Genomic DNA, 24,768 nt, shown 5'->3' on the forward strand with positions numbered 1-24,768 from the left:
GCCGTCTGTTGCATCCGGTGCTCTCGGTGTGGCCTCCTCTACATCGGCGAGACCCGACGCAGATTGGGGGATCGCTTCGTCAAGCACCTACACAATAGACAGGACCTCCCTTTTGCCTCCCACTTCAAATCTGCCTCTCATTCCCATCTAGATATGTCCATACATGGCCTCCTCTACTGCCATGATGAGGCCAAACTCAGGTTGGAGGAGCAACACATCATACGCCGTCTGGGTAGCTTCCAGCCTGGTGGTATGAAATTTGAATTCTCCAGTTTCGGTAATTCCCTCCTCCTCCCCCTTCCCCTATCCCAGGTCCCGCGATGCCTCTCTTCCCTTTCAACTTTCTGCTTCTTTATCTCTACAGTTCTTTCATGCTTATCCCCTACACCTCCCGCCCTTTTTCTTTCCTCTGATTTGTTTTCCACCTGGCACCTCTAGGCCCTAACATCTCCTATCTCTATTACTGGGTTTCGGCCCTCTGTTCCCCACATTCCTGATGAAAGGTCTCGGCCGAAACTTTGGCTACTCTTTTCTCACGGATGCTGCCTGACCTGCTGAGTTCTTCCAGGGTTGTGTACGTATTATTTAGCCATGATCTCTTCATCGAAAATCTTGACTTAATTTCATCAGATTTATTTCATGTTTGAAGCATTTGTCTCCTATATATAATGTATAATTCATTTTTTTTTTGTACACACGTTTTTTACTGAATACTTGGCTCTACCATGGGGCAACGATGGGGAAGTTACAGCATTTTTTTTTACAATTCCATTTCCGCGTATTCTCTTTGAGAAACAAAAAAACAAAATGATTGATGCTTTTGAAATTCCCATACAAACGTCACCGTATCTGGAAATAATAATAATGATAATGATGATGATGATGATGTTGATGATGATGATGATGATGATAATAATAATAATAATAATAATAATAATAATAATGTTCTTAGTTTTTTCCTTAATTATAATGATATGTTCATGACTTTGTTATCACACCATAAGAAAGATAATATAATTTCCTCTAGTAAAAAAGAGGATATAAAAAAACAAATAAACGTGTTAAGAATCTATTATCGAGCTTTAATTAACGACTAAGAGAGCAAATAAACTTGATACTCGGTTCTGATATCCAATTATGAAATTTGGACGTGGAAAACTATGTCATCTCTTTGAGAACCAACTGGGAATTAATATGCAATGAACGCAATAGGAATTTGCTGCATATTGTTCAAATATTCTTTTTCCTGACTGTGCTTCATATCGTTCTCAGACCACCGAGCTCCAAGATTGGTGTCCGGAAATGATGAATGCTCGGGAAGACTGGAAGTGCAATTCGGAGACACCTGGAGAACGGTGTGTGATCTGCACTGGGATATGAATGATGCCAACGTGGTGTGCAGTCAGCTTCAATGCGGAGTCGTTGTTGCTGTGCGGGGAGGAGCTTATTTTGGGGAAGGAACAGGACAAGTTTCGACTCATGCCTTTGAATGTCAGGGTAATGAGTCGAGGCTATGGGACTGTCCATTTTCCTCAGGAACTCATCGTTGCACCCATGAGAATGATGTCGGTGTGATCTGCTCTGGTGAGTACCTAGGATCCAGATATCTGTTATCGACAATTCTCCCATTAGCGAATTGCATCAGCAGAGCACTGTTCGATCTGATTATCATCTGATATTGACGGACAGATTAAGAGGGTGAAAGTGCCGGAAGAATAAAATGATGTTTGACTTCCATTTGGTTTTGACGAATGAAATTAGGACATTTGAAGACTTCAATAAGTAGAAACAAAAATCACCAACAAAAGCTTAACAAATACACTTTTAAAATCACATAACCTGGAAGTTTGTAGATTCGCACATTTACTTCTGCATCAAGAGACTGAGTGTCCCTAATGAGGTGATATTTCTTTCATCGGGGAACTTAATAGCAGGGGTTATGCACGATGATGCTACTCTCACAAAAACGTGCAGGTTAAGATGCGTTAAGTACACAAAGATAAGCATGCCGAGACATACGCTTTTTTTTAAGTTTGTAGGACAATAGTTGGTCGTGCAGCGTTATTATAAATTAAACAATACATAATTGCAGTGAAAAATATATAAAAATGCGAACTGGCAATTTCCTTTAGAAATTGAGTGTGAAGTACATGTCGCAAATTTTCTCAGCACGCCTTTCAAATTATAAGGTACACCTTAACGTGAAAATTAATAATTCGAATAAATTAAATGATACTGGATTTTATCACAAGTCTGAATACAGACATAAAACTGATTAAACGTTGAAATGTGCAGCAGCTTTTGTAGCTCTATAACGGCTATATCTAATAACACAAAGCAATTAAATATAATTTATTGTAGTACTGATACGCTGATGGATTATTGGATATTGCCCGAAACAATTATCCTTTCTTCTGAACGGAACCACACAGATGAAAAGTTGCGGAACTGTAGATGAACACAAACCATTGATTTTGTCGCACACTTCGAAGCATGCATCTGCACCAGTATAGAAAATACATGGTTATAGCGAGATAACTTGTTGCAATAGCCTCGGATGTTACTGCTAGAAATTTAGCCATAACGACCGTAAAAAGATGAAGCAGAAGAATAAATAAAATATCAAATATATATCTGTCAGTTGAACTGCAGATAGCTTGTGAATTCCCATAGATTATAATCATCAGCGGACACTTGTTGGGACATAACGTGATGAACAGTTTGAAAGTAAGAAATGAGTGAAATAAACAAACATGGAAACAGATAATGGAAAAGTGCAAAGAAAATATACACCACAAGCAAAGACAAACATCAATTTAATCGCCAATAACGAAAAAGAAATTCGAAAATGTCCCGTGTGAGTGCACAATATTTGAATGCATGAAGCATCCTCAAATATTACATATAAATAAGAAAATAAATAAATATAATACATATGCCTATCGACCATTGAGTGGGAAAGAACTGCATGGGTCGAATATGGTGCTGAATAACGGTATTTTCAACTTGGACAGAATATAACATTTAGAGTGATGGGCATGAAACTAAACGATCAACAGAATCAGGAGTACTGTATAGAAATCAGGCAAGGAAACCCTTCTTCACCTGCATGGCCCAATGTTTGAATCAATGGTATTCATTCTGTTAATAACCTTCAAAAACGCGTGATTCCTGTCGTGGTATATGCAGATTATTCACAAGACTTTAAAAATGCATTTGAAAAATGATTGCATTTCAATCAGATTAAAAAATAACATGTCTGCATAGTGCTATACTCTGTTATTTTCGCGATAAGATGGCGGTCTTATCCTGTGCAAGTTCTTTCAATTAGTTTATGTTACGATTAATTAACTGACTTCTTTTATGAATAAAACAGGGAATCATGTAGCACGACTCGTTGATGGGGACAACAGATGTTCCGGCCGGGTGGAAGTTCGGCACGGGGACCAGTGGGGAACACTTTGTGATGAGTACTTCAGCTTGGAAGATGCTGCCGTGGTCTGTGAACAGCTACAGTGTGGTGCAGTAAAGGCAACTCCCAGAGATGCATACTTTGGCACAGGAAACGGGTCAATGTGGAAGGATGACTACATTTGTTTGGGCAATGAGTCCCGATTAGCTGATTGTCAAGTCTCAGCGTGGAGTCAGATCAGCTGTTCGCATGGAGATGACGCCAGCCTGATCTGCACCGGTGAGTTGTTGAAGCGTTAGTCTGAATGAAACCATTCTTTGGTCGTAGAGATATCCATAACAGAGACAAAAATAAGAAAAAAATAACAATTGAATGTATCCAAAATTTTCAGGCAAAACTAGGTAACGATTCTGAATTTTTGTGGCAACGATCTGTGTTTGCAATTTGCACGGTTTTATTGTGGATATCCAGACCTTGAGTACACAGTGAATAAAACTAAAATGTGAGGAGAAAATATTTGGAAGTGCAGAGAATTATGGCAATTGTTGTCAAGATAGTAATTTTAGTACCATTTTAAAATCTGTAAAAATAAAGATGTAATATTTGCAGGTGAGTTAACGCATATTATGAACTGTTGAAAAAAACGATGACATATTAAAAAATAAATAAATGGCTTCCTTTATGTTCGGCGAGTAGGAATAATACCTGGGACCGCTACGTGTGTGTGTTTTTTTATCCTGCGGATTGAGAAGAGAGGTTTAATGGCTTCTGGGGTGATTGCCTTGTAGGAAATCAGTGTATAAATTATTTTTTGCCGCTAATAGCTGAACATATCTGGGATACATTGGCTAATTATTAACTGTTTTACACAATCCCATCCATATTGTAGATGACATTTGGTCTCTGCGACTGACCGACGGAGGAAGCCGCTGCGACGGCCAGGTGGAGGTTTATGATAACGGCAGATGGAGCAGAATTCAGGATAACTTCTGGAATATCGATGAAGCCAACGTTGTCTGTAAGCAACTGCGATGCGGTGTGGCCACATCCTCCTACATCGCCTCGGGGCACAGAGCGAAAGAAGGGCCCGTGTGGGTGACCGACCTTCAGTGTGAAGGAAGCGAATCACATCTCGAAAATTGCAGGACATCCATATTGAATCGGTCTTCCTCCGACACCATCGGCGTTGGCGTCCTGTGTTCAGGTGAATAGCATGGAAAAGTGGAATTTTTTTATTTGTAATATCGTGTGGCTATTAATTATATATAGATAAATTTAGACACACTGAGACTTGCCGATTTTGAAATCTCCATTTGTTTCATCAAATCGGCGTTGACAATCATATACCCTCTTGCAATGTTTCCAATTTATATAGTCACCCACAGCTCCTACGGTAGCCCCGCTCCTAAAACATACGAGCAAATTTATAGTACTCAATTAACTTTGTACATAGTACAAGTTGGGAGGGGCGCATAGAAAAATGAGCACGAATGAATAAAAACGTACTTATCTGGGCAAAATGTGCAAACCGCATAGAGATTCGGCATTAATTCTGCCTCGATAGAACTGCGAATTTGCCCCTTGTTTTCAACGATTTATCCATAATTTGGGATATGTACTGAACGGGATCGTCCTGGAAGTTCAAAAATTTTGCTATTGATTACAATTCAATACCAAGAGTTCTACCTGCCTTCTCTCTCTCTCTCTCTCTCTCTCTCTCTCTCTCTCTCTCTCTCTCTCTCTCTCTCTCTCTCTCTCTCTCTCTCTCTCTCCTCTCTCTCTCTCTCTCTCTCTCTCTCTCTCTCTCTCTCTCTCTCTCTTCTCCCCAGCCCCACCCACATCCCTCGCTTATTCCCTCTGTTTTAGTGCTAGTCTCCTTGTTTATCCTGTCCAAATTCAGACTTCTATTCGGGTCTCAATTTATGATGATCAAAGTTATAGCAATGGCACAATCCAGTGCCGTGAGGTAATGTTACAGCTTGGTCATTCTCCACTTGTTAAGTTCTGTTAAGTTCTGGTCAGCTTACTACAGAGAAAATGCGGGTACTGTAGACAGTGTGCAAAGATTCGCGAGGATACCTTATGAGAGTGGGTTGAGTGAAATAGGATTTTTCTTCTTGGAGTGACGGAGCGACGGAGGGTGAGAGGTGACCATACAGGTGCATAAAAAGATTATAGGAATTATAGTTTGTGTCATTTCTTAGGAGTGAAATGGTACTATAACAGGGCACTGTTTTAAGCTTCTTGGAAGTAGATACAGAGGGGATGTCAGGGGTAAGTTTTTACAGAGAGTGATGGGTGCATGAAATGCACTGTCAGTGTTCGATGCGGATACAATAGGGTATTTTTAAGAGACGCTTAGATAGATACTTTGACCTTATAAAAATAGAGTGCTATGTGTTAGGGCATTTATATGCAGTTCATAGAGAGGGTTACACGCTGGGCCCATCTATATTCTTTGTTCTATGTTCCAAAAGAAGGAACTTCAGCATTTAGTTGCGCAAGGAAGGGGTTCTGGAGGGGGAATTTGAAAGAAGAAATTTGCAAGGAAGTGCAAAACCAAACGATGGTACTGACGCCTGGCATTATTTTTGATCGGAACCATTAGGGATAAGGACTCAAATAAACGTTCAAATACGACGGAAATAATTGTCTTTTACTTCAAATATTTTTCGCTGCATCGTTTAATGAAATAGTTTGGTGATATTTTTGTCCGTGCACTAATACCGATTTTCATGGAATTATTTTTTTTGCGCATCAGTAGGTCTAGTCACCTGGAGTGTCTGAGAGACATCAATTTTGTGATATTAATTCTGAACCAACATTAATTGTTTGCTATATTCCGTAGATTTTCTCTGAAACTCTAACCTTGATGAGTCAATGCATGGGATGAAATTGGTTGTTTGTTGTCTGGTGCATTCAGTGCTATCCTTTTATATAAAAGTGATACTTACCCTGGACATAAATGTAATGAATATCAATCGGTATAAAAAGGGAAAATGAACTATGAAGGAATGACACTTTAATAGGAAAACTCGTTGGAAATATCATGATAAATGCACATATTGTCTTTTTTACGCACGCAGCTACCTAAACTGATACGTCCTTGCAAAATCAATTTTATTCCATTTTGGTAGACAGGGCTTGACAGAAAGAGGAAACGAAATACATCGCTACAATGCATAGACTCTTAACTGGCTTGTAGCTCAGTGCAGCCTATGTGACAAGTACAATTGTATTACTGATATTCTCCTTGTGCAGATACATGCTACCCATTGACAACGCAAGACGCAATCTACCAATTGCACAATTAAATTGAGAACCCTTTTTACTTTCAACCTGACTGGAGATGTGACATAGTTCAATAACAAGCGATGTCACACAGTATGCAAATCGCATCAGACTTAATAAATTCCGCCAACCAAGTGGTAGCAATACCCACGTCACCTGAAGTTTGGCGATTGCATTTCATCGTTCAACACCATTGTAGCAGAAATGCTGTCCTTTTACGTCTGCATGAGTTTAATCTAGCGAAAGTGAGCCGTACCTTCTAGCTGATTTTCATGTAGTGTGATCGATAGATTCCTTCCTGTTTGACTGACTTAGTACTTGTCCCAGTCACGACACTGAATTTTGAATGTAATATTTGTTCCATCAGTGATATTTTGCTGCACTTTGAGTTTTGCTGGGTTCATCCTGAAAGCTGCAGCAGGTTGTGAGCACATTTGATGCTATCGCATAAAAAAGACATAGGAACATAATTAGGCCATTCAGCCCTTCGAATCTGCTACGCATCTATCAAGGTTGATCTTGGATTCCAATCTACACCAAACACCTGCCTTCTGGCCATATCTTTTGATATTCTGTCTGATCAAGTAACGATGAGCTTCCGCCCTAACTCTCCGTACCGACTTGGCCTCCACCGCCGTCTGTGGCATATCATTACAAATATTTACTTCTAGATGGCTGAACATATTCCTCTGTATCGTTCTTTTAAACGGGCGCCCCTCAAAACTGAGGTTCTGTCATCTACTTCTGGATACCCACACCATAGGAAACATCCTCTCCACACCCACCCTATCTTGTCCCGTCAACACTCAGTAGATATCAATGAGATACCTGTGAGTATAGATCTACCTGTCGGACACACCTCTTATGTTAACACCTTCCTTCCCGGAATCATCATCGTCAATCTCCTCTGCACTCTCTGCAATAAGAGCACACCCTTTCAGAGAGATAGGGCTAAAACTGCTGAGAATACTGCAAGTCCGGTCTATCTAGTGTCTTATAAAGGTACAATATTATTTCCTTGCTTTTATATTCTATTCAACTTGAGAGAAATGTCAACATTACATTCGTCTTTTGCTCCCACAGACCGAAGCTCTAAATTAACCTCTGGTCGTTTTCACGTGTACTCTTAATTCCCTCTGCACCTCTGATGTTTGAAACTTCCCCCCAATTAGATAATAGTCCGCATATTGCTCCTTTTTATCGAAATGCGTTATCATACATTTGGACTCTCAGCACTACCTACCACTACACACTTCTTCGTAATATCAGCAAGCTTTGACCATCAAATCCATCATTTGAATCACTGAAAGCAATGTGAAAAACAGCGGTCCCAATACTGACCCCTGAGGAGCACCGTGCGAAACTGGCAACTAATCAGAAAGGGCCCCTTTCATTCCCACTCGATGCTTCTTACCGATCAGCCATTCCGTTATCCGTCTCCGTTCCTTTCCTAAACGCCATGGGATTTAATCCTGTTAAGTAACCTTATGTGTGGCACCTTATTAAATGACATCGAATGTCCAAGTAAATATCCACTGCCTCACCTTTGTCCACTCTACTTATTGCTTCTTCGAAGAACTGACTCTAACATACATATCAGACGAGATTTCCCTCAGCAGAAAACATGCTGACATTGACTTATGTTATCATTGTTTTCCAAGTACCTCGGAGCATCATCATATATAATAGAATCCAACACTTTCCAAACCACTGTGGATCGGTAAACGGGACTATAATTCTCTCTCCTTTCCCTTCTTCCTTTCTTAGAATGATATTTACCATCATCCCGTCCTCCAGGACAATGCCAGAATGAAGTGATTCTTGTAAGGTCACGACCAATGCATCTGTTATCTCTTCTGAAATGCCGAACATGTCCTTACCCTAGAAATTACCTAGGGTTAACTAGGTAGCTCTCTATTTTTCTGAGCTCCATGCACCTGTCCAGGAGTCTGTTGTAAGATGCTAACGTATCCTCTTTCACCACCGTCGCCGGCAGCCCATTCCACACACTCGCCACTCCCTACATTAAAAAAATACCCATGTCATCTCTGTACCTACTTCCAAGCACCCGAAAACCCTGGATAAAAAGGAAACCTCTCATAATCTTATACATCTCAAACCTGTCACCACTCATCCTCCGGCGCACCAAGGGAAAAAAGCCGAGATCACTCAACATTTCGCATATGGGATGCTCCCGAGTCCAGGCAACATCTTTGTAAATCTTTTCTCCACACTTTCCAAGGCTTTCACATCGTTCCTGTGGTAAGGCGACCATAACTGAGGAAAATACTCCAAGTGGAGTATGAACAGTTTCCAATGTAACTGCAACATTACCTGTCGGTTCCTAAACTCAGTCCCGCGATTTATGAACGCCAATGCACCGGAAACATACTTAACCACGGAGTCAAACTGTCCAGCACCTTGATTGTCGAAAGGACCCGGACCCCAATATCCCTGTGATCCTCCACCCTGTCAAGAGTCTTCCCATTAATACTATATTCTGCTGTGGTATATGATCTACGTACCAAAATGAACCATCTCACATTTATCTAGGTTGAACCCTATCCGCAACTTCTCAGCCCAGTTTTGCATCCTATCAGTGTCCCGCTGTGCCCTCTGACAGCCCTCCACACTATCTACAACACTCCCAACCTTTGTTTCATCAGCAAATTACTAACTCATCTCTCCACTTCCTCCTCCAGAGCATTTATAAAAATCACGAAGAGTATTGGTGCAAGAACAAATCCCTCAGCCACACCACTGGTCACCGACTTCTATACAGAATAGGACTCGTCCACAACCAGTCTTTGCCTTCTTTGGGCAAGCCAGTTCTGATTCTACAAAGCAATGTCCCCTTGGATCCCCTGTCTCCTTATTTTCTCATTAAGCCTTGCTTATTGTACCTTTCTAAATGCCTTGCTGAAACCCACGAAGGAAGCTTGACAAGTTTGGCAGGGTTTGCACAAGGTAAAATCAAGCGACGTAGTGGGCAAAAAGCTTCTCTTCCAGTTGGGCTCAATCCCTTTTATGCCCACTTTGACGGTCAAAATCTGGACGAGACATCAAGAATTCCCGAAGCCCCCGATAATTCTGTGATTTAAGTCTGTGAGGCTGACATGCATTTACCGTTCATGAGGGCAAAGTCACCAAAAGCATCCGGACTAGACGGGATATCTGGACATGTAGTTCAGACCTGAGCTGATCAACTGCCTGGCGTGCTCAGGGAGATCGTCAGCATCTTGCTTCGGCAGTCTGATAGAGATACAAGTAAACGTCACATACCGATTTCTTATGAGAACCTGGTGATCTGCCTGAAGAACTATCGGTCAGTTACAATGGCAGCAACAATGAGGAAGTGTTTTGAGAATTTGTTAATGGAACATATCAACCTCTGCCTCAGAGGACACAAGTCCGTGTTACACAGGCGTGTAGGTGGACGAAACCAAGTACAGAACACGGGCGCGGAGGCAGATTTGGGAGGCGTTATTGACGTATCGAGGAGAGTCGGTATCGTTATCCGGGAGAGTCTTTACCCGGAGTTCTGGGTTTGGAGAAAATCCAGGAGCGATGTTAGACTTAGAACTGACAGTCCTAAGAACCATGAAACGAGGTTACTCACACCGGAGACGACCAACGAACTAGCAGCTCTTTGTTGTCTTTATCCTGCATTTTCTGATGGAAAGCAGGAGTGCATGGTTAGTGGAATCTGGGAATGATTGGAAGTTAAACGAGGGGAGTGAGGCCCAATTCCGGAGGTAAATAGCAAGGTGCGGTTTGACAGAAAGGACCATGACATCCCATATTTGTCTATTAGAGCAATAGGTTCACTAAAGATGCCATCTTATTGGCTCTTCATATTATCCAGGGACACCTGGACAGGAAAGATACAAACATTATAGGGTTGTTTCTTCACTGCAGTTCAGCATAAAATGCCACCATCCCCTTACAACTGATCAAAAAATTGAAGTCGGTATCCCAATAACTACCTGTACAATTGTATCCTGCACTGCAGACCCAGACAATATGTTCCGAATGACAACAAGGTCTGGTCTAAAATCTCCATCAGCACCGGTGATCCAAAAGTTTGTGAGCACAGCTTCGTGTTTCATTCGCTTTAAACTACACCTCTGCCATTCTCAAATTTGCTGACGACCCTACTGACGTACACCGAATCAAAGTTGATGACACAACAGCATTTTAAATGGATATTAGAAAAGCAGGAGTAGTGGTGCCACAGCTCTAACCTCCTCCTCAAAGTCAGCATGACAAATTGGAGGTATTCAGTACAGGAGGAGGAAACCAGCGGTCCATGAGTCAGGCCTCAACAGAGCATCAGATGCGGAGATGGTCAGAAATTTCAATTACACCCTGTTACTTTTTCGGAGGACCTGTCGGAGACGCAACACTTAACTGCAATTACAGCGACAGCACACAGAGTCCCGAGTTTCTTGGGAGACTTCGAAGACTCATGGTATTTAAAAAAAAGCAAAAAAAAATCGAAAGGATTGTAGTAGAAAGTATATTAACAAGCTATATCACAGCTAGGTATGGAAACCTCAATTCTACTGAAGGGAAATCCTACAAAAGGAAGTGGAAATCAATTTACTAAATATGCGAATTTCAGCGTCGTTTTTGGTGACATATACGTACCTTGATAATAGATTAATTTTGTACTAAAAACCCAGAACTAATAAACAAGATCAATAACCTGGGTCTCTGTTCCTCCCTCTGCAACTGGATTATTGACTTCCTCATCGGGGACAACAGGTAGGATCGAAAACAAAATCTCCTCCTCGCTGATAATCAACAATGACACAGCTGTATTGTCCTATATTCTCAAGCAGTGTCCTTTGGTCTCAGACACGAACAACATTGGAAACATGCTCTGGACATCCACTCTGTCAAAGCCTTTCATCATCCGATAGGTTTCAATGAAGTCACCCGTCATTCTGGTGAACTCAACCCAGAGCCATCAAACGCTCTTCTTATGAAATGACATTCTAGTGAACCTCCTTTGGCCCACTCCATTTTCAGCAGATCCATTCTGAGATAAGTGGCCCAAAACGGCACAGAATATTACTAGTGAGGTCTCACCAGAGCTTCAAATAATCTCAAAATTACATCCATTGCTCTTGCCTTAATATCCACAAGCTCACTATCGTTTGGAGAATCCTGCACAAGGGCTCCCAAGCCCCTTTGCGCTTCTTTTGTTTTGTATTTTCTCTCCAGTAGTTAGGAAACAGTCAAACCTTTCGTTTTTTTTCTAGAAAAGGGCATGACCATACACTACCCGAAACTGTACTGCATCTGTAATTTTTTGTCCGCTCTCTTAAAAAAAAAATGTAATTCTGTGGCCTGTCACCTCCTCAAATCTAACTGACACTCCAGCTACCTTCATATTGTCTGCAAACTTCTGAACAATGTCATCAACACAATCATCCGAATCATTGACACAGAACATAAAATGAATTGGTCCAAAATCACTAAAATCACCACGTGTCGCCGGCGGCCAACGAGAAAAGAGTCCCTTCATTCCCGATCCTTGCCTACTGCCAATTAGCGACAGTTCTACCCATCCTAGAATATTTCCTTTAATACAATGGGCTTTAACTCGTTAAGCAGCCACATGTGTGGCCAGTTGACGATGGCCGTTTGAAGATCCAAGTACCACAAAATCAACCGATTCCCCTCTGACTATCCTGCTTATTATTTCTTCAAAATAATTACAACAGATTTGTCAGACATTTGTTTATCTTCTGCATTCTCATTGATAATAGACTTCAATATATTTCCAAACACTGAGATCAGGCTAACTGGCTTGTAGTTTCCTCGTTTGTGCAAAAGGCAGGGAAATGGAAAGGCAGCAGATGTGGTAAAACGTCCAAATACCAGCCGCTGAGTTCCGTCCTTAATGAGAGAAGCAACTCTACGCTTATCGATATGTTCTATTCTTCCAAACTTACATTTTATGTTTAGATTTCAAACATTTTTAAATTCCAGAATAATTGTTACATCCCGGCACAATACTTTTAAAGAGTAATACTAATAATTCCAGAAACATCTTTAGAAACGACAAACTGGTGATGTTTATAATTTCCAATATATTGATTTATTTTCCATGTTTCTGTTCGATAGGCCACTTGCAGTTACGGCTCTCCGGAAGTGAAGATTCATGTGCTGGTCAGTTAGAGGTTTATTACCGTGGATCTTGGGGCGTGGTTTGCGATGACTCCTGGGATCTGGTTGACGCTAACGTGGTCTGCAGACAACTGGGTTGTGGATATGCTTTGGAGGATAAAACTCACGTTTACTGCGGAAGACGCTCTCTCCCAGTTTTGTTAGATGAAATGAGATGCTCGGGTAACGAAACGTTTCTCTGGGAATGTCCATCAGCACCATGGGGCGAACATGACTGCAGTCAAAAAGAAGCTGTGACATTAACATGCTCTGGTAAAGAAAATTTCAATTTGTTAAAATTTTGCAGCACGCAGTGACTACGGAATTGTAATAAATAAACAAAGCAGAAAAGGAGACCATTGGGCCAGGATGAACTGTCAAAATGTTGATAATGCGTGAGAGCACACCTACGCAGAAACAATCAACTTATTCCCTACGTATCTGGAATGTTCATATTTCCCATTACTAATGTCATAACATTAATCACCCTGAGTTCAGTATTGATTCTGCCTAATAACTCTTCTGCCCTCGATCCAGTGTTTCCCCGTTTTCTTTACTCAAGCTAGGCAAGTAAAGAATCACCTGTCTATGCATCGATACAGTTTGATGGTCGACTGATTATTCACCAACTCTTTACACTACTCAAGGAGCTGTGAGAAAGACTGCACTGTGAGGCGTTCTTACAAAAGATAGATTCAAATGTTGAATCCAGATGTTGATTCAAATTCTTTCGACCCATAGAAAAGTGCGCCTGACTAAAATATGCAAGCGACTCTTAAATGCCCGATCTCCTGAGGAAATTCAATTACTTAGCCATGCACTGGGTAGGAGCTGTGAACATACAAGTAAGCAGAGCCAGCTGGTGACGAGAAGTAACATAGCAATCCAAACCAGGAGAGACGGAATAATACAATTTATCAAACTGGAAAATCCAAATTCCACGTAATAAAATCCAAAAAAAAACAACTAATTGAATTCAAAACCATGCCGTTGTTGTTTTTTCAATTTCCACTGATCCTTTCTCCCCATGTTTCTTTACCTCTGCTTCTCACTTATTAAAGCAATTGGTAAAAAAAAAAATCTGAAGTAAACGTACCTCTCGAAACAAAATCAACTAGAGGAGCCAACGTTAGAAATTTGATACTGAGACTGGAAGGTTGTAATGTGTCCAGAGAAGACAAATTTTCTACTGAGTTTAATGCAGCAGAGAAGAATAAACGTGAGATAACACGATCAGTGTAGTTGTGGCATAATGAAGTAAAGTGCCAAAAAGCCAGAAGCTCATGTGAGGTCAGCTTTTCTGAACTCAAAACACTATTTTCTTTTCAAAATAGTGTAGGTGATCACATTAGAATCTCCAAAGATAATGACTAGAATACATATAAAATGGTTTTTTTTAAAATCAATCCTAAAATCTGTTTCAAATACTGTTATTGAATCGGGGGATAGAATAAATGAAAATAATATTGTAATTTCACCTTTATTTCATCACAGTCTGCTATTAGTCTGGATTTAGTTGGTGCAGTCTTAAGAATAAGGTACTGAGGTACAGTCAACACATTTAATCACGTACCGCTTTTGCCCCGAAGAGCAAGTGACGGTTTGTCTCGGTCCACTTATTTCCAACGACTCAATTCACACGTTTCGTTAAGGACTGAGGATGGACAATTTCTCCTTGCTCTTCAACTTCTTCCCCTAAGGAATTCAAATATTTACCTTTCTCAATTGTTGGCGAATCCGATGAGATTCCAGTATCAGACACTCAGTCAGCTATTCCTTAATTTTCCGTCACAAACCACTTCTCTCCTTTAAGTAATTCAGCACAATATATCACTCCGTGCGTCCTGGTTTCGCTTAATTTTGCTAATCTATCACTTCCTACTGAATATGCACATTTTATTTGATTGTCCTAGCTCTACACACCACGTACACACACACACACACACACACACACACACACAAAGACGGCTAATTTCTTTTGCTGTAGTAGAAAAAACGCGATTACCATTGTATTCTAATTTTCGAAAACCTTTGTTTCAAATGCATCCTTATCAGAGCACAAAAAGTTGCGCCTGCAGAACGGAGGTAGTCGATGCGAAGGAAGAATTGAAGTGTGGTACAACGGGACCTGGGGAACAGTGTGCTCCACGGATCTTGATGCCAAATCTGCAGATGTGATTTGCAAACAAATGAAATGTGGACCAATAAAAAAAATTTATCCTGGCTCATATCAATTTGGAAAGGGACTTGGACCTATATGGTTGGATGAGATTGAATGTACTGCACACGAATCGACCCTTTGGCAGTGTCAGTCACAACCGTGGGGAAAACACCAGTGTGACCATTCGGATGACGGAGGAGTTGTATGTGAGGGTAAATAAGAGAGTCTTATATCTATTTACGTTTTACATCTTTTTGTATAAAATCGTCAAAATATCTATTTTGCCAACAGAAACCAACATGACGGAAGGATTCACCGAAAAAGCCTGCTTGCAAGAAAACACATTCTCCTCTTTTCCTTCAGAAGGTAACGAATTCGAAACGCCTTTGCTGAAATCAGAAAACCTTGTATAAACGTCGCTATTAGAAAAATGAATTTCGTTCCTTTTGCCCTTTACGAAATTGTGCCCGCATTGACTAGAATCCTGGTTTCCCTTGACTCTGTTCAGCACTGCCAAATGGGAGTGTCTAGTGAAAAATTCCATTCCCAGACAGAAGATAGAGGGAGTTAATTGGAAATAATTGGGAGAATTTGTTATCTGGCAAGATTATAAATGATATGCAGTAATTGTCTTATGACCAGCTGGACGGACTTGGGAATCGGAATTACCTGGGAAGGAGGGAAGTGAACGATGGAATGTATGGGGATATTAAAAGGTGAGAGACATTGCTGGTTTGATCAAAATAAATGAAGCAAATATATGTAAACCGAGGGATTCATAAATGCGGTCGGGCTACAGGCAATATAGAGAGATGAATAAAGGCTGCGATCAATAGATAAAGATATCTATTTGGTTGGAAATATGAGAAAAGGAAACATCAAGGCATTTTGTGTTACATTACCAAACTAACACAAGTGGTTAACTAGATGGAACATAGGGCGACGTATGTTCAAAGCCTACAATTTATGGTTGGAGTTGAAAGATATGCATGAGCTGTATCCGACTATTTTCTTCGCCGGGATGAACTAAAGACAGAAAAACGGCGGCTGATAGTGTCTTCATGGTCTGGTTGAGCATTTCGTGATGAAGTATGAATTGAAGAGGAAGGTCTGTGACTTGCCTTCATTAATCGGACACTGATGGTAAGAATAAGATATGTTGCGTGTTCATTCAGCAAGGAATTGACTGCAAAAAGTGTTTGTGGATATGTAAGTCAATGGTTTCACATTATTTATATTGCCATTCGTTGCATTTCAAGAAGCATGTGGGGGCTATAAATGAGACGTACTCAAAGTCTGCCTGGATACGAAAGGACGGAAACACTTCAGACTCATTCTGCGGACCTAAAATTAGTCCTAATAGATGCATAATATTAGGTGAGACAGGTCAGGTAGAGAGTCTGAATCATTGTAAAAAAAATACCAAATATTAACGGACGTATTTAAGGTGACAGACGACGGCTTAAATGAAGTGTTAGAGGAAAACCTTTATTCGTAAATTGAGCATGATGTTGCTTGGAACGGGCTTTGAGGAGTGATATAGAAATATTTACAATTACCGTCTTTGATAGGCTTTCCGCTGGAGTAGGCAAGTGTAAATATTTGAGCGATATCGATTATATGAGGCGGAAGAGAGGTGGCATAATTTGCATAGTGTTGGATTAAGAAATGGTGTGCCGAGGTGCCTGCCCTTGCGTTCTATAATTAGTTCTATTTTCTCTCTGACGAACTTCAGATTCCAAGGTTAAGTTATTTTCATTTTATTCTTTCATACCTAGATGTTCCATTGCAACTTGTTGGCGGCAGTCACAACTGCTCCGGAAAGCTTGAGATACGGTTTAATAAAAGTTGGGGCACGGTGTGTGACGACTCTTGGGATCTGGCCGATGCCAATGTAGTCTGCAGACAGCTAGGGTGTGGCCTTGCTCTCTGGCCTCCAGAAGATGTTAAAATGACCCAGGTAGCCGCTGCTGTCTGGCTTGATGAAGTAAAATGCACCGGAAGTGAATCGTTTCTGTCCAGCTGTCGTTCCTCATCATTTGGTCAACACGACTGTGATCACAAAGAAGATGTCATCGTTCTTTGTTCTGGTATGCTTTGGGCTTTGTCTGACATTTCAATTTCTCTCCAACTGATTTGTAAATTTCGTAATTAGAAACATCAAATATAAACACCAACAGAGATGCGTTTGTTGAAACTTCTTTTCAATCTGTACACAGGTTCCAGAGTGACTCCTGCTGAACGCAACAATTCAGGTATGGATTTTGACGCTTAAATATCGCATTTATGCTGCAGATATCAAGAATTGATTATTCGTATTTCCTAACTGCTAAGTTCACAAGAGATGATTTGGAAACTGCATGGGACCTTGATTGTCTCGCCAATAATTTTAAGCAGGAATATGCAGAATTCTTAAAAATTTGAACTCCACTCCCGTTCAAACATTTTTTGTGACTCAACTTGTAGCACATTCGATACTCTTGAGAAAGTTTTGATTTTTGCAGATAGTAAAAATTAAAGTTAAAAGGAAATTTGTTATCAGATATCCATATATCGTCATATACTGCCTTGAGATTCATTTTCGTACGGCATTCAGTGTACATACATAGAGACATAACAGAAATTCTAAAGAAATTCTCAAAAACAAGCGCGGAAAAATAACAAACACCAAAAGGCAACGAAGTACGCAAATGGAAAACCAGCAAAAATGTCAACAAATGGATCAGTAAAAATTAATACTGAGAACAAGAGTTGTGTAACCCTTGAAAGAAAATATAGATTGTGGAATCTGTTCACCACTAGAATAATTGAAGTTACGCACCCTAGCAGGATCATGGCTGTTGATAGATAATAACTATTCCTGAGCCCAGTTGTGTGGACCCAAGGCTCCGGTACATTCTTCCTGATGACATCAGCGCTAAGAGTGCATGGCCTGATGAGTATTTAGTCATCCTGCGACAGCGCAGCTTGTAATGTGTGCTCAACGGCAGTATAGTTGAATAATATTTTGGACCCGAAATAATATTCAAGATTTGGTGACGATCTGTAAGAGTGCAAGTGCTCAGTCTTATTTTTGAACCCTTAATGCATGCGTTGAGGAAGAAGTATCAAGGCTATGAGGTCCTATTTCCTCTGTTTTGCTCTGACTTCACAAAGACCAACATCGCATGTGGACCTGGCCTATAAATGCATATTTGGAATGAAATCAATTGCACTACTGCTAGTTACATACAGACTGCCAGCAGTAATAATCAGCAGCTTACCAACATTTTCTGGATCCATTGCGTGTCGTATGGGTTGCCTTAATCGAGTTAGCTCACTCCACTCCCACAGCATTCTCTCCTCAGCACTCCCACAATGTCCCACCTCACTCCCCTTCCACAGTTCCCTCCTAACCCCTGTGGCCCTCCCTCTTCGCCACAGCTGAGGCGAATGTGGTAGGTGATGGAAGAAAGGAGAGTAACGGAGGTCCAAGAGTGACACTATCTTTAAAATTATTAGCTAAATTATTAGCTAATTATTAGCTAAATCTCTGTTTGCTGATTAGAGGCGGATAAGAGAAAAAAAACCATAGATAAGTACGTTGAAATAATTTCTTCCTGGAATTGTTTTCATAAAATTACACTCACTTCCCTTCTTGCTGTTCCAATCCAGCAATGTGAGGGAAAATAGAATTTGAACACGACGTTGCTTGGGGTGTTTATCCTGATTTGATACCAGGTGGCTGGAGAGAACGTTTATTGCTCTGGGAAATACTTCTGACATATCCGGCTTTATTGTGAAATAGTCCTTGTGTTTCCGCTCCGCTCTTTCTCTCATGAAATGTATAGGGATATAACTTTCAAAAATCGTAATGACTGAATATATGATTAAATTCATTAAACATCGCTCAAAATTTCGATGCATTGGATCTATAGTGTTTGTTTTCTGTTTATTGAAATATATGTTTTTACGTTTCGTTTAAAGCTTTTGGAAACTGGACCCCATCCATCATGGTTACTGTCTGCATAATTCTTGGATTAATATTCATCATTGAGTTTTTAATACTGTTCACGATTACGTGGAGACGATCAGCAATCAGTGGTGAGGGGCAATCTTTACATCGACCTTTTATTGTGACGCTTTCAGTTTGTTGGGGTCTTCCCAAAAAATATTTTTGTGCAGAAAAGACTAAATTAAATATGTTTTCACCGCTTTAGTTCGAAATTAATTTGACTTCTGTGAGACATTTATAATGGTGGCTTTCACTGTCCCTTACTGTTCGTGGATTAATGATAAATTTTCATTATGCAGTAATGGAAATTGAAGGTTAAATCTGATTTGGTAAGTAGCTGCTTCACTGTTTATTTCACTTTAAAACATCCATGCGCTGAACATCTGGACGTATAAGTTTCAAAAATCTGCTGTGTATTCTCGAATATTCTGATTCGGTTCTCCCAATCGAAGTAAGAGAATGCATTTTCCCCATTCCTTTTCTTCTTATCATTTTATCATTGAATATTTGCGATGCTTTTAAATTTCTTTGACACAGCCAAACTTTCTCTGTTAGGTGCTGGAGTGACGTGTGAATTTCCATCCTGTCTTCATCCGCTGCCATACTGATGGCATCTACATCTATCTAATAATAATATTAAACTCGTCTTCGATACAAATGTGATGTGTATTCATTATGAAACAAAGATCGGAAATATACTCGTTCTTCTGTACCTTTCCCTTCGTCCTTCTGATGTCAAATTTATTCGGTTGATTGGCCAGGGCTATGATGCACACATCAGTCCGATTCAACGATCACGTTCCCTGACTCTTCAACTTGACTAAGATCATTTTAATTTATTTTAATTTAATCATAATATTCGTGTACAAATTCGTTGATGCCGATGTTCATCTCAACTCCCTCTTCATTAGGTACACTAATGAGTGGCCAAGGATTACCTATTGACTTTTACCAAGCAATTTATGAGGAAATTGAGAATATTCCACCATTCAAGAATTTTTCTGAGATGCAAGATTCAGGTCTGTATTATGACACAAAATCCGCGATGTAAAAATTGATACTGTCTCAATTCATCCAATATTGTTATCAAAATCAAGGAACAACAAAAACTCACGGCTCTGTAGGTACTTCAGAAATGAAATTGTAACAAAAATAATAATGGGGCATCATACAATAAACACAAGAGATTCTGCGGATGCTGACAATCTTGAGCAAAGCACACAGTATTCTAATGGAAGTCAGCAGATTAAGGTGCACCTATGGTAGAGAATGAACGGTCAACGTTTAGAACCAAAACATTTTATTGGCTCTGTAAAGGAGTTACAGAAGCCAAAATAAGGAGCTGGAGCATGGGAAAGGAGGGCAGGTTGGTTGGTGATAGGCGAGACCAGATGAGAGGCAAGGAAACCTTACGGCACGTGGGAAATTAAGTCAGAAGCTTCGAGGGCATAAATACGTGTGGTAAATAGACGATGAAAATGCATATCCATTGTTCCGTAGCACAATAGATATGAATTGTGAGGGATGCTGTGAACCAGGTTTCAGCTATCTCAGTCTGGAGTCTGGAGTGGTATGATATCACTCATGATCATTGTACGGAACCTCAATGAATAATACAAATCTGAAGCATACACTGCCAGCATCTGCTGATATAGTCCCCAGAGTATTAGAGGCATTTCCTTTCCTCTTTCCTGAAACAACTAGGATTTTTTTCAGCAAGTTCGAAGAGCCTTCGTTCGAAACTTTTCTCTGTTCAACAATAGAATGTAGAACAGAGAACACTGAACATGGAGCAACATGGCACAGTACGGTTCATTACGCTCACGATGTTGTGCCGACCTGTTAACTTACACGGGATCAATTTTGCTCTCCCATCCTACACATTCTTTAGTTGCTTTCACATAAAGCAATTGACCACACGTGGCCACATAAAAAGTTTTCAAAATTGCCCTAATATATCTATCTCCAATACCAGCCTCGAAAGGGCGTTCCCCGCTTTCACCCCTAGCAAAATTACCACTGACAACACTGCATTATTTCTTCGAATCAGATTAAAGGTAGCTCCCTCATATCAGCCATTTCCGATCTTGGAAAACGCTCTGAGGAGGAGCACTCTATACCGAACAATCTGTAATTAAAAATTGCGCCCCCTACTTCGGGCATCATTCTGTTAAATCTCTTCTACACCGTCTCTGAGGATTCATGCCGTTCTAAAAATGAGCTGACCAGAAGTGAATGTGATATTCTAAGCGTGATTTAATCAGGTAAATTATTTCACAGACTATCCACCCGAATAATTTACCCACCACGAACTATGGCTCACTCTTCCAAACTTTCCAGGGTCATGCCTACTCACATTCTAGTAAGAAGACATTAACTAGAAATGTGAACTCATTCTCCCTCTGAACATGTTCTGCTAACTGGATGACGACTTCAGTCACTTTAGCTCATTTTACTTCTACTTAGTATATCGACTGAACTGTAACCGAACATTAACTGTCCCCACTTAAAGAAAAGCCGTGATAAGTACCCTTTCATCGTATTACTTTATCAGTCTATCTATCTTTCTTTCTATATATTGTTCTCATTCACCTGCTGCAGGATTGCCGTAGTTATCTTCATTCGTCAATGATAGCGTTTCCAAAAGCAATACGCACACGAGTTCGCAATAAAATCGATTCCATGTACACATTTAGATTATTTTATTATCAATTCAAGGCGGAACACACATCTTCCTTTTATCTTCCATTGAAGAGTATTCAAGGATTATGCCATGTATGGTAATGATGATACTGTCATTGATGTAATGATTGAATGATGTGTTCATTACAAAAACAAGAAAAATACCAAATAAATATCTTGAATATCTATTTCTTTGAATTTTAGTTACTGGATCCACTCATTCCATTAATGAAGTCGAATGTCACACCGACGACTATCTATATAGTACATGTCATGCTCCACAAGACCCTGAAGGTTTGTTTTCCAGTATACACGGTCGGTACACTTATTTTCATTTTGCTGTACTTTAGTTCAATCTGTCTGTGATCATAAACCGGCAAAGAAAATTGTCGTCACATGTGCGTATTGATGTGATTGAACAATCTCGTGGTTTTGTGAGGGTCTTGCGTTACAAGAAGCGTGTTATTAAAGCCTGTAGTCAGCATTCAATTTAACAAAGGTCTGATTTACCCCTTTTAAATGACTTTGAATTATAGTCCTTTAAATATGAAATAAACGAGCATACTTGGAGTATGACAAAATAGGTCATCATCCCAAGTAATTTGCTGCACAGTGGCAATCGTCAGAAATAATGCTTTATATATATAATCGCTCCCTGACCTGGTTCCTGACGATCGCAATGATGTTGTGAGTGTCATAAATTATTCCTTAGACTGTGTGAAAATTACGGACAGTGGTTGTCCTGATATTCCGCTAGGCGGGGAAAAACTAAATATGTCAGGGATGGGTTAAGAAGAGAAGGAGGGGCATTAACGGAAGCTCAGAGAAGGCAATGCTCACGCCATTAGGTTGGAGGCTACCCAGCTGGTATATAAGGTGTTGTTCTTCCAAGCTGAGTGTGGCTTCATCTTGTCAGTAGAGGAGGCCATGGATAGACATATCAGAATGGGAATGGACTGTAGAGGAAGCCATGGATAGACCTATCAGAATGGGAATGGACAGTAGAGGAAGCCATGGATAGACAAATCAGAATGGGAATGGACAGTGGTGGAGACCATGGATGGACATATCAGAATGGGAATGGACAGTAGAGGAGGCCATGGATAGACATATCAGAATGGGAATGGACAGTAGAGGAGGCCATGGATAGACAAATCAGAATGGGAATGGACAGTAGAGGAGGCCATGGATAGACATATCAGATATCAGATAGACAAATCCCAATTTGATATTTCTATCCATGGCCTCCTCTACTGTCAAGATGAAAGCACACTCAGGTTGGAGGAACAACTCCTTATATACCGCTGGGTAGCCTTCAAACTGATGGCATGAACATTGACTTCTCCAACTTCAGTTAATGCCCCTCCTCCCCTTCGTACCCTATCCCTGATATATTTAGATTCCCCCACCCGCTTTTTTTCTTTGTTTCTGCCCATCACTCTGCCTGTTCTCCATCTCCCACTGGTGCACCCCTCCCGCTTTCTTTCTCCCTAGGGCTCCCGTCCTATGATCCTTTCCCTTCTCCAGCTCTGTATGCCTTTTGCCCATCACCTTTCCGGCTCTCAGCTTCACCCCACCCCCTCCGGTCTTCTCCTATCATTTCTTATTTCCCTTTCCCCTTCCTACTTTCGAATCTCTTACTATCATCCCTTTTAATTAGTCCTGACGAAGGGTCTTGGCCCGAAACGTAGTAACTGCTTCTCCCTATAGATGCTGCCTGGTCTGCTGCGTTCCACAAGCAGTTTGTGTGTGCTGTTTGTTTGGTGAAACTGTGTTTTGTGCTCAATTCGACGCCAGTAATTTTCTCTATAACAGAGCCCAAGTCCTAGGTTCGCTTACATCTGGCTTTCCGTGTTTTCTCTTCGACTGACAACAACGATGAAATGAACGACAACAGTTCAGGATTTCCAAGTCACTTGCAGCTCGAATCGTCAACTGTTTATTCCCATCCTTCACATCAGCCCGATGAAGACCGAAAAACAAACTCTTTTGCTTGCACTTTCTATATGTTATTGTCTGTGGAGTACGCTGTTGTAGAATTGTTCAATATAGGCACAATAAAGTGTGCCGTAGTCAAATATTAGCGACAGGCTCTGGAACTGCTATAATAAATGAGGGAAGAATTCCATATGATGCTTTTGAATTAAGTTGCACATTTCTATTGAGGTAGCATACTTTAGCGATGCTTGTAATCCATTTTAAAGAATGTCACTGTCAGTGCTATTACATTGCACATTTAAAATCTGGACACTTTAATATATTCACGAAAATATTATTCTTATCGGTATTGGAATTTAATTGCAATCCCTTTTATACAACAAGAAATAACTTTGATTTATTTGGCAGGCCAAATTTATAAACAAGTGCACAACTTTTTTTATTATTTACAGTATTGATTTCACATCAAATAAAATGTAGTACACTGACAGCATGTCCTTTCCTCCAATGCAGAAAGATGAATATGCTGATTTTTCAAATTGTTATTTTCTATTGCTCTGTTCCCACTAACGGACGTATTGATGAAAACATAGAAACTCGGAAATCTACGGCACATTATAGGGTCTTTGGCATAGAGTGTTGTACCCATCATATAAACTGCTCAGGAAACTGCCGAGAATTTCCTTACAGCATGGCTCTCTATTTTCCGAGCTTCATCTACTTATCTCTCTTAACGCAACCTATTTAATCAGCATCTCCCACCTTTGTTGGCAGTGCTTTCTACTCACCCGCCACTCTCTGTGTGAAAAATATACCTCTGAAATTTCCTGTCTACCTTCTTCTAAGCACCTTAAAACTATGTCAACTCATGGTAACCATTTAAGCTCTGGGTGAGAAAAAGCCTTTGGCTATCCGCACGATCAATTCTTCTCAGCTTCTTTTACACCTCCGTCAGGTCACCTCTCTTTCTCCCTCGGTTCAAGGAGAAAAGGCCAAGTTAACTCAACCTGTTCTCAGAAGGAATTCACTCCACTCCCGCAACCTCCTTGTAAACTTCTTCTACACTCTGTCCATGATATCCACATCTTTCCTGCAGAGAGATGATCAGAAATG

At 40.4% G+C, this 24,768-nt stretch overlaps 1 protein-coding gene across 1 annotated transcript in view; it reads left to right on the forward strand.

Annotated features, from left to right (window-relative positions):
• The window catches only part of LOC140721000 (scavenger receptor cysteine-rich domain-containing protein DMBT1-like), a 61,252-nt gene extending 37,412 nt beyond the window's left edge, over positions 1-23,840 (forward strand). The window contains exons 9-20 of the mRNA XM_073035865.1: positions 1,273-1,497; positions 3,377-3,691; positions 4,302-4,616; positions 12,839-13,153; positions 14,936-15,253; positions 15,333-15,407; positions 16,820-17,131; positions 17,261-17,296; positions 19,008-19,124; positions 19,947-20,054; positions 21,922-22,011; positions 23,533-23,840. Of these exons, the coding sequence (XP_072891966.1) occupies positions 1,273-1,497; positions 3,377-3,691; positions 4,302-4,616; positions 12,839-13,153; positions 14,936-15,253; positions 15,333-15,407; positions 16,820-17,131; positions 17,261-17,296; positions 19,008-19,124; positions 19,947-20,054; positions 21,922-22,011; positions 23,533-23,546 (2,240 nt within the window). The 3' untranslated portion in view covers positions 23,547-23,840. The remainder of the gene's footprint in view (positions 1-1,272; positions 1,498-3,376; positions 3,692-4,301; positions 4,617-12,838; positions 13,154-14,935; positions 15,254-15,332; positions 15,408-16,819; positions 17,132-17,260; positions 17,297-19,007; positions 19,125-19,946; positions 20,055-21,921; positions 22,012-23,532) is intronic.
• The last annotated feature ends 928 nt before the right edge of the window (positions 23,841-24,768 follow it).

Source organism: Hemitrygon akajei, unplaced genomic scaffold (genome assembly GCF_048418815.1).
Source record: "Hemitrygon akajei unplaced genomic scaffold, sHemAka1.3 Scf000049, whole genome shotgun sequence".
NCBI lineage: Eukaryota > Metazoa > Chordata > Chondrichthyes > Myliobatiformes > Dasyatidae > Hemitrygon > Hemitrygon akajei.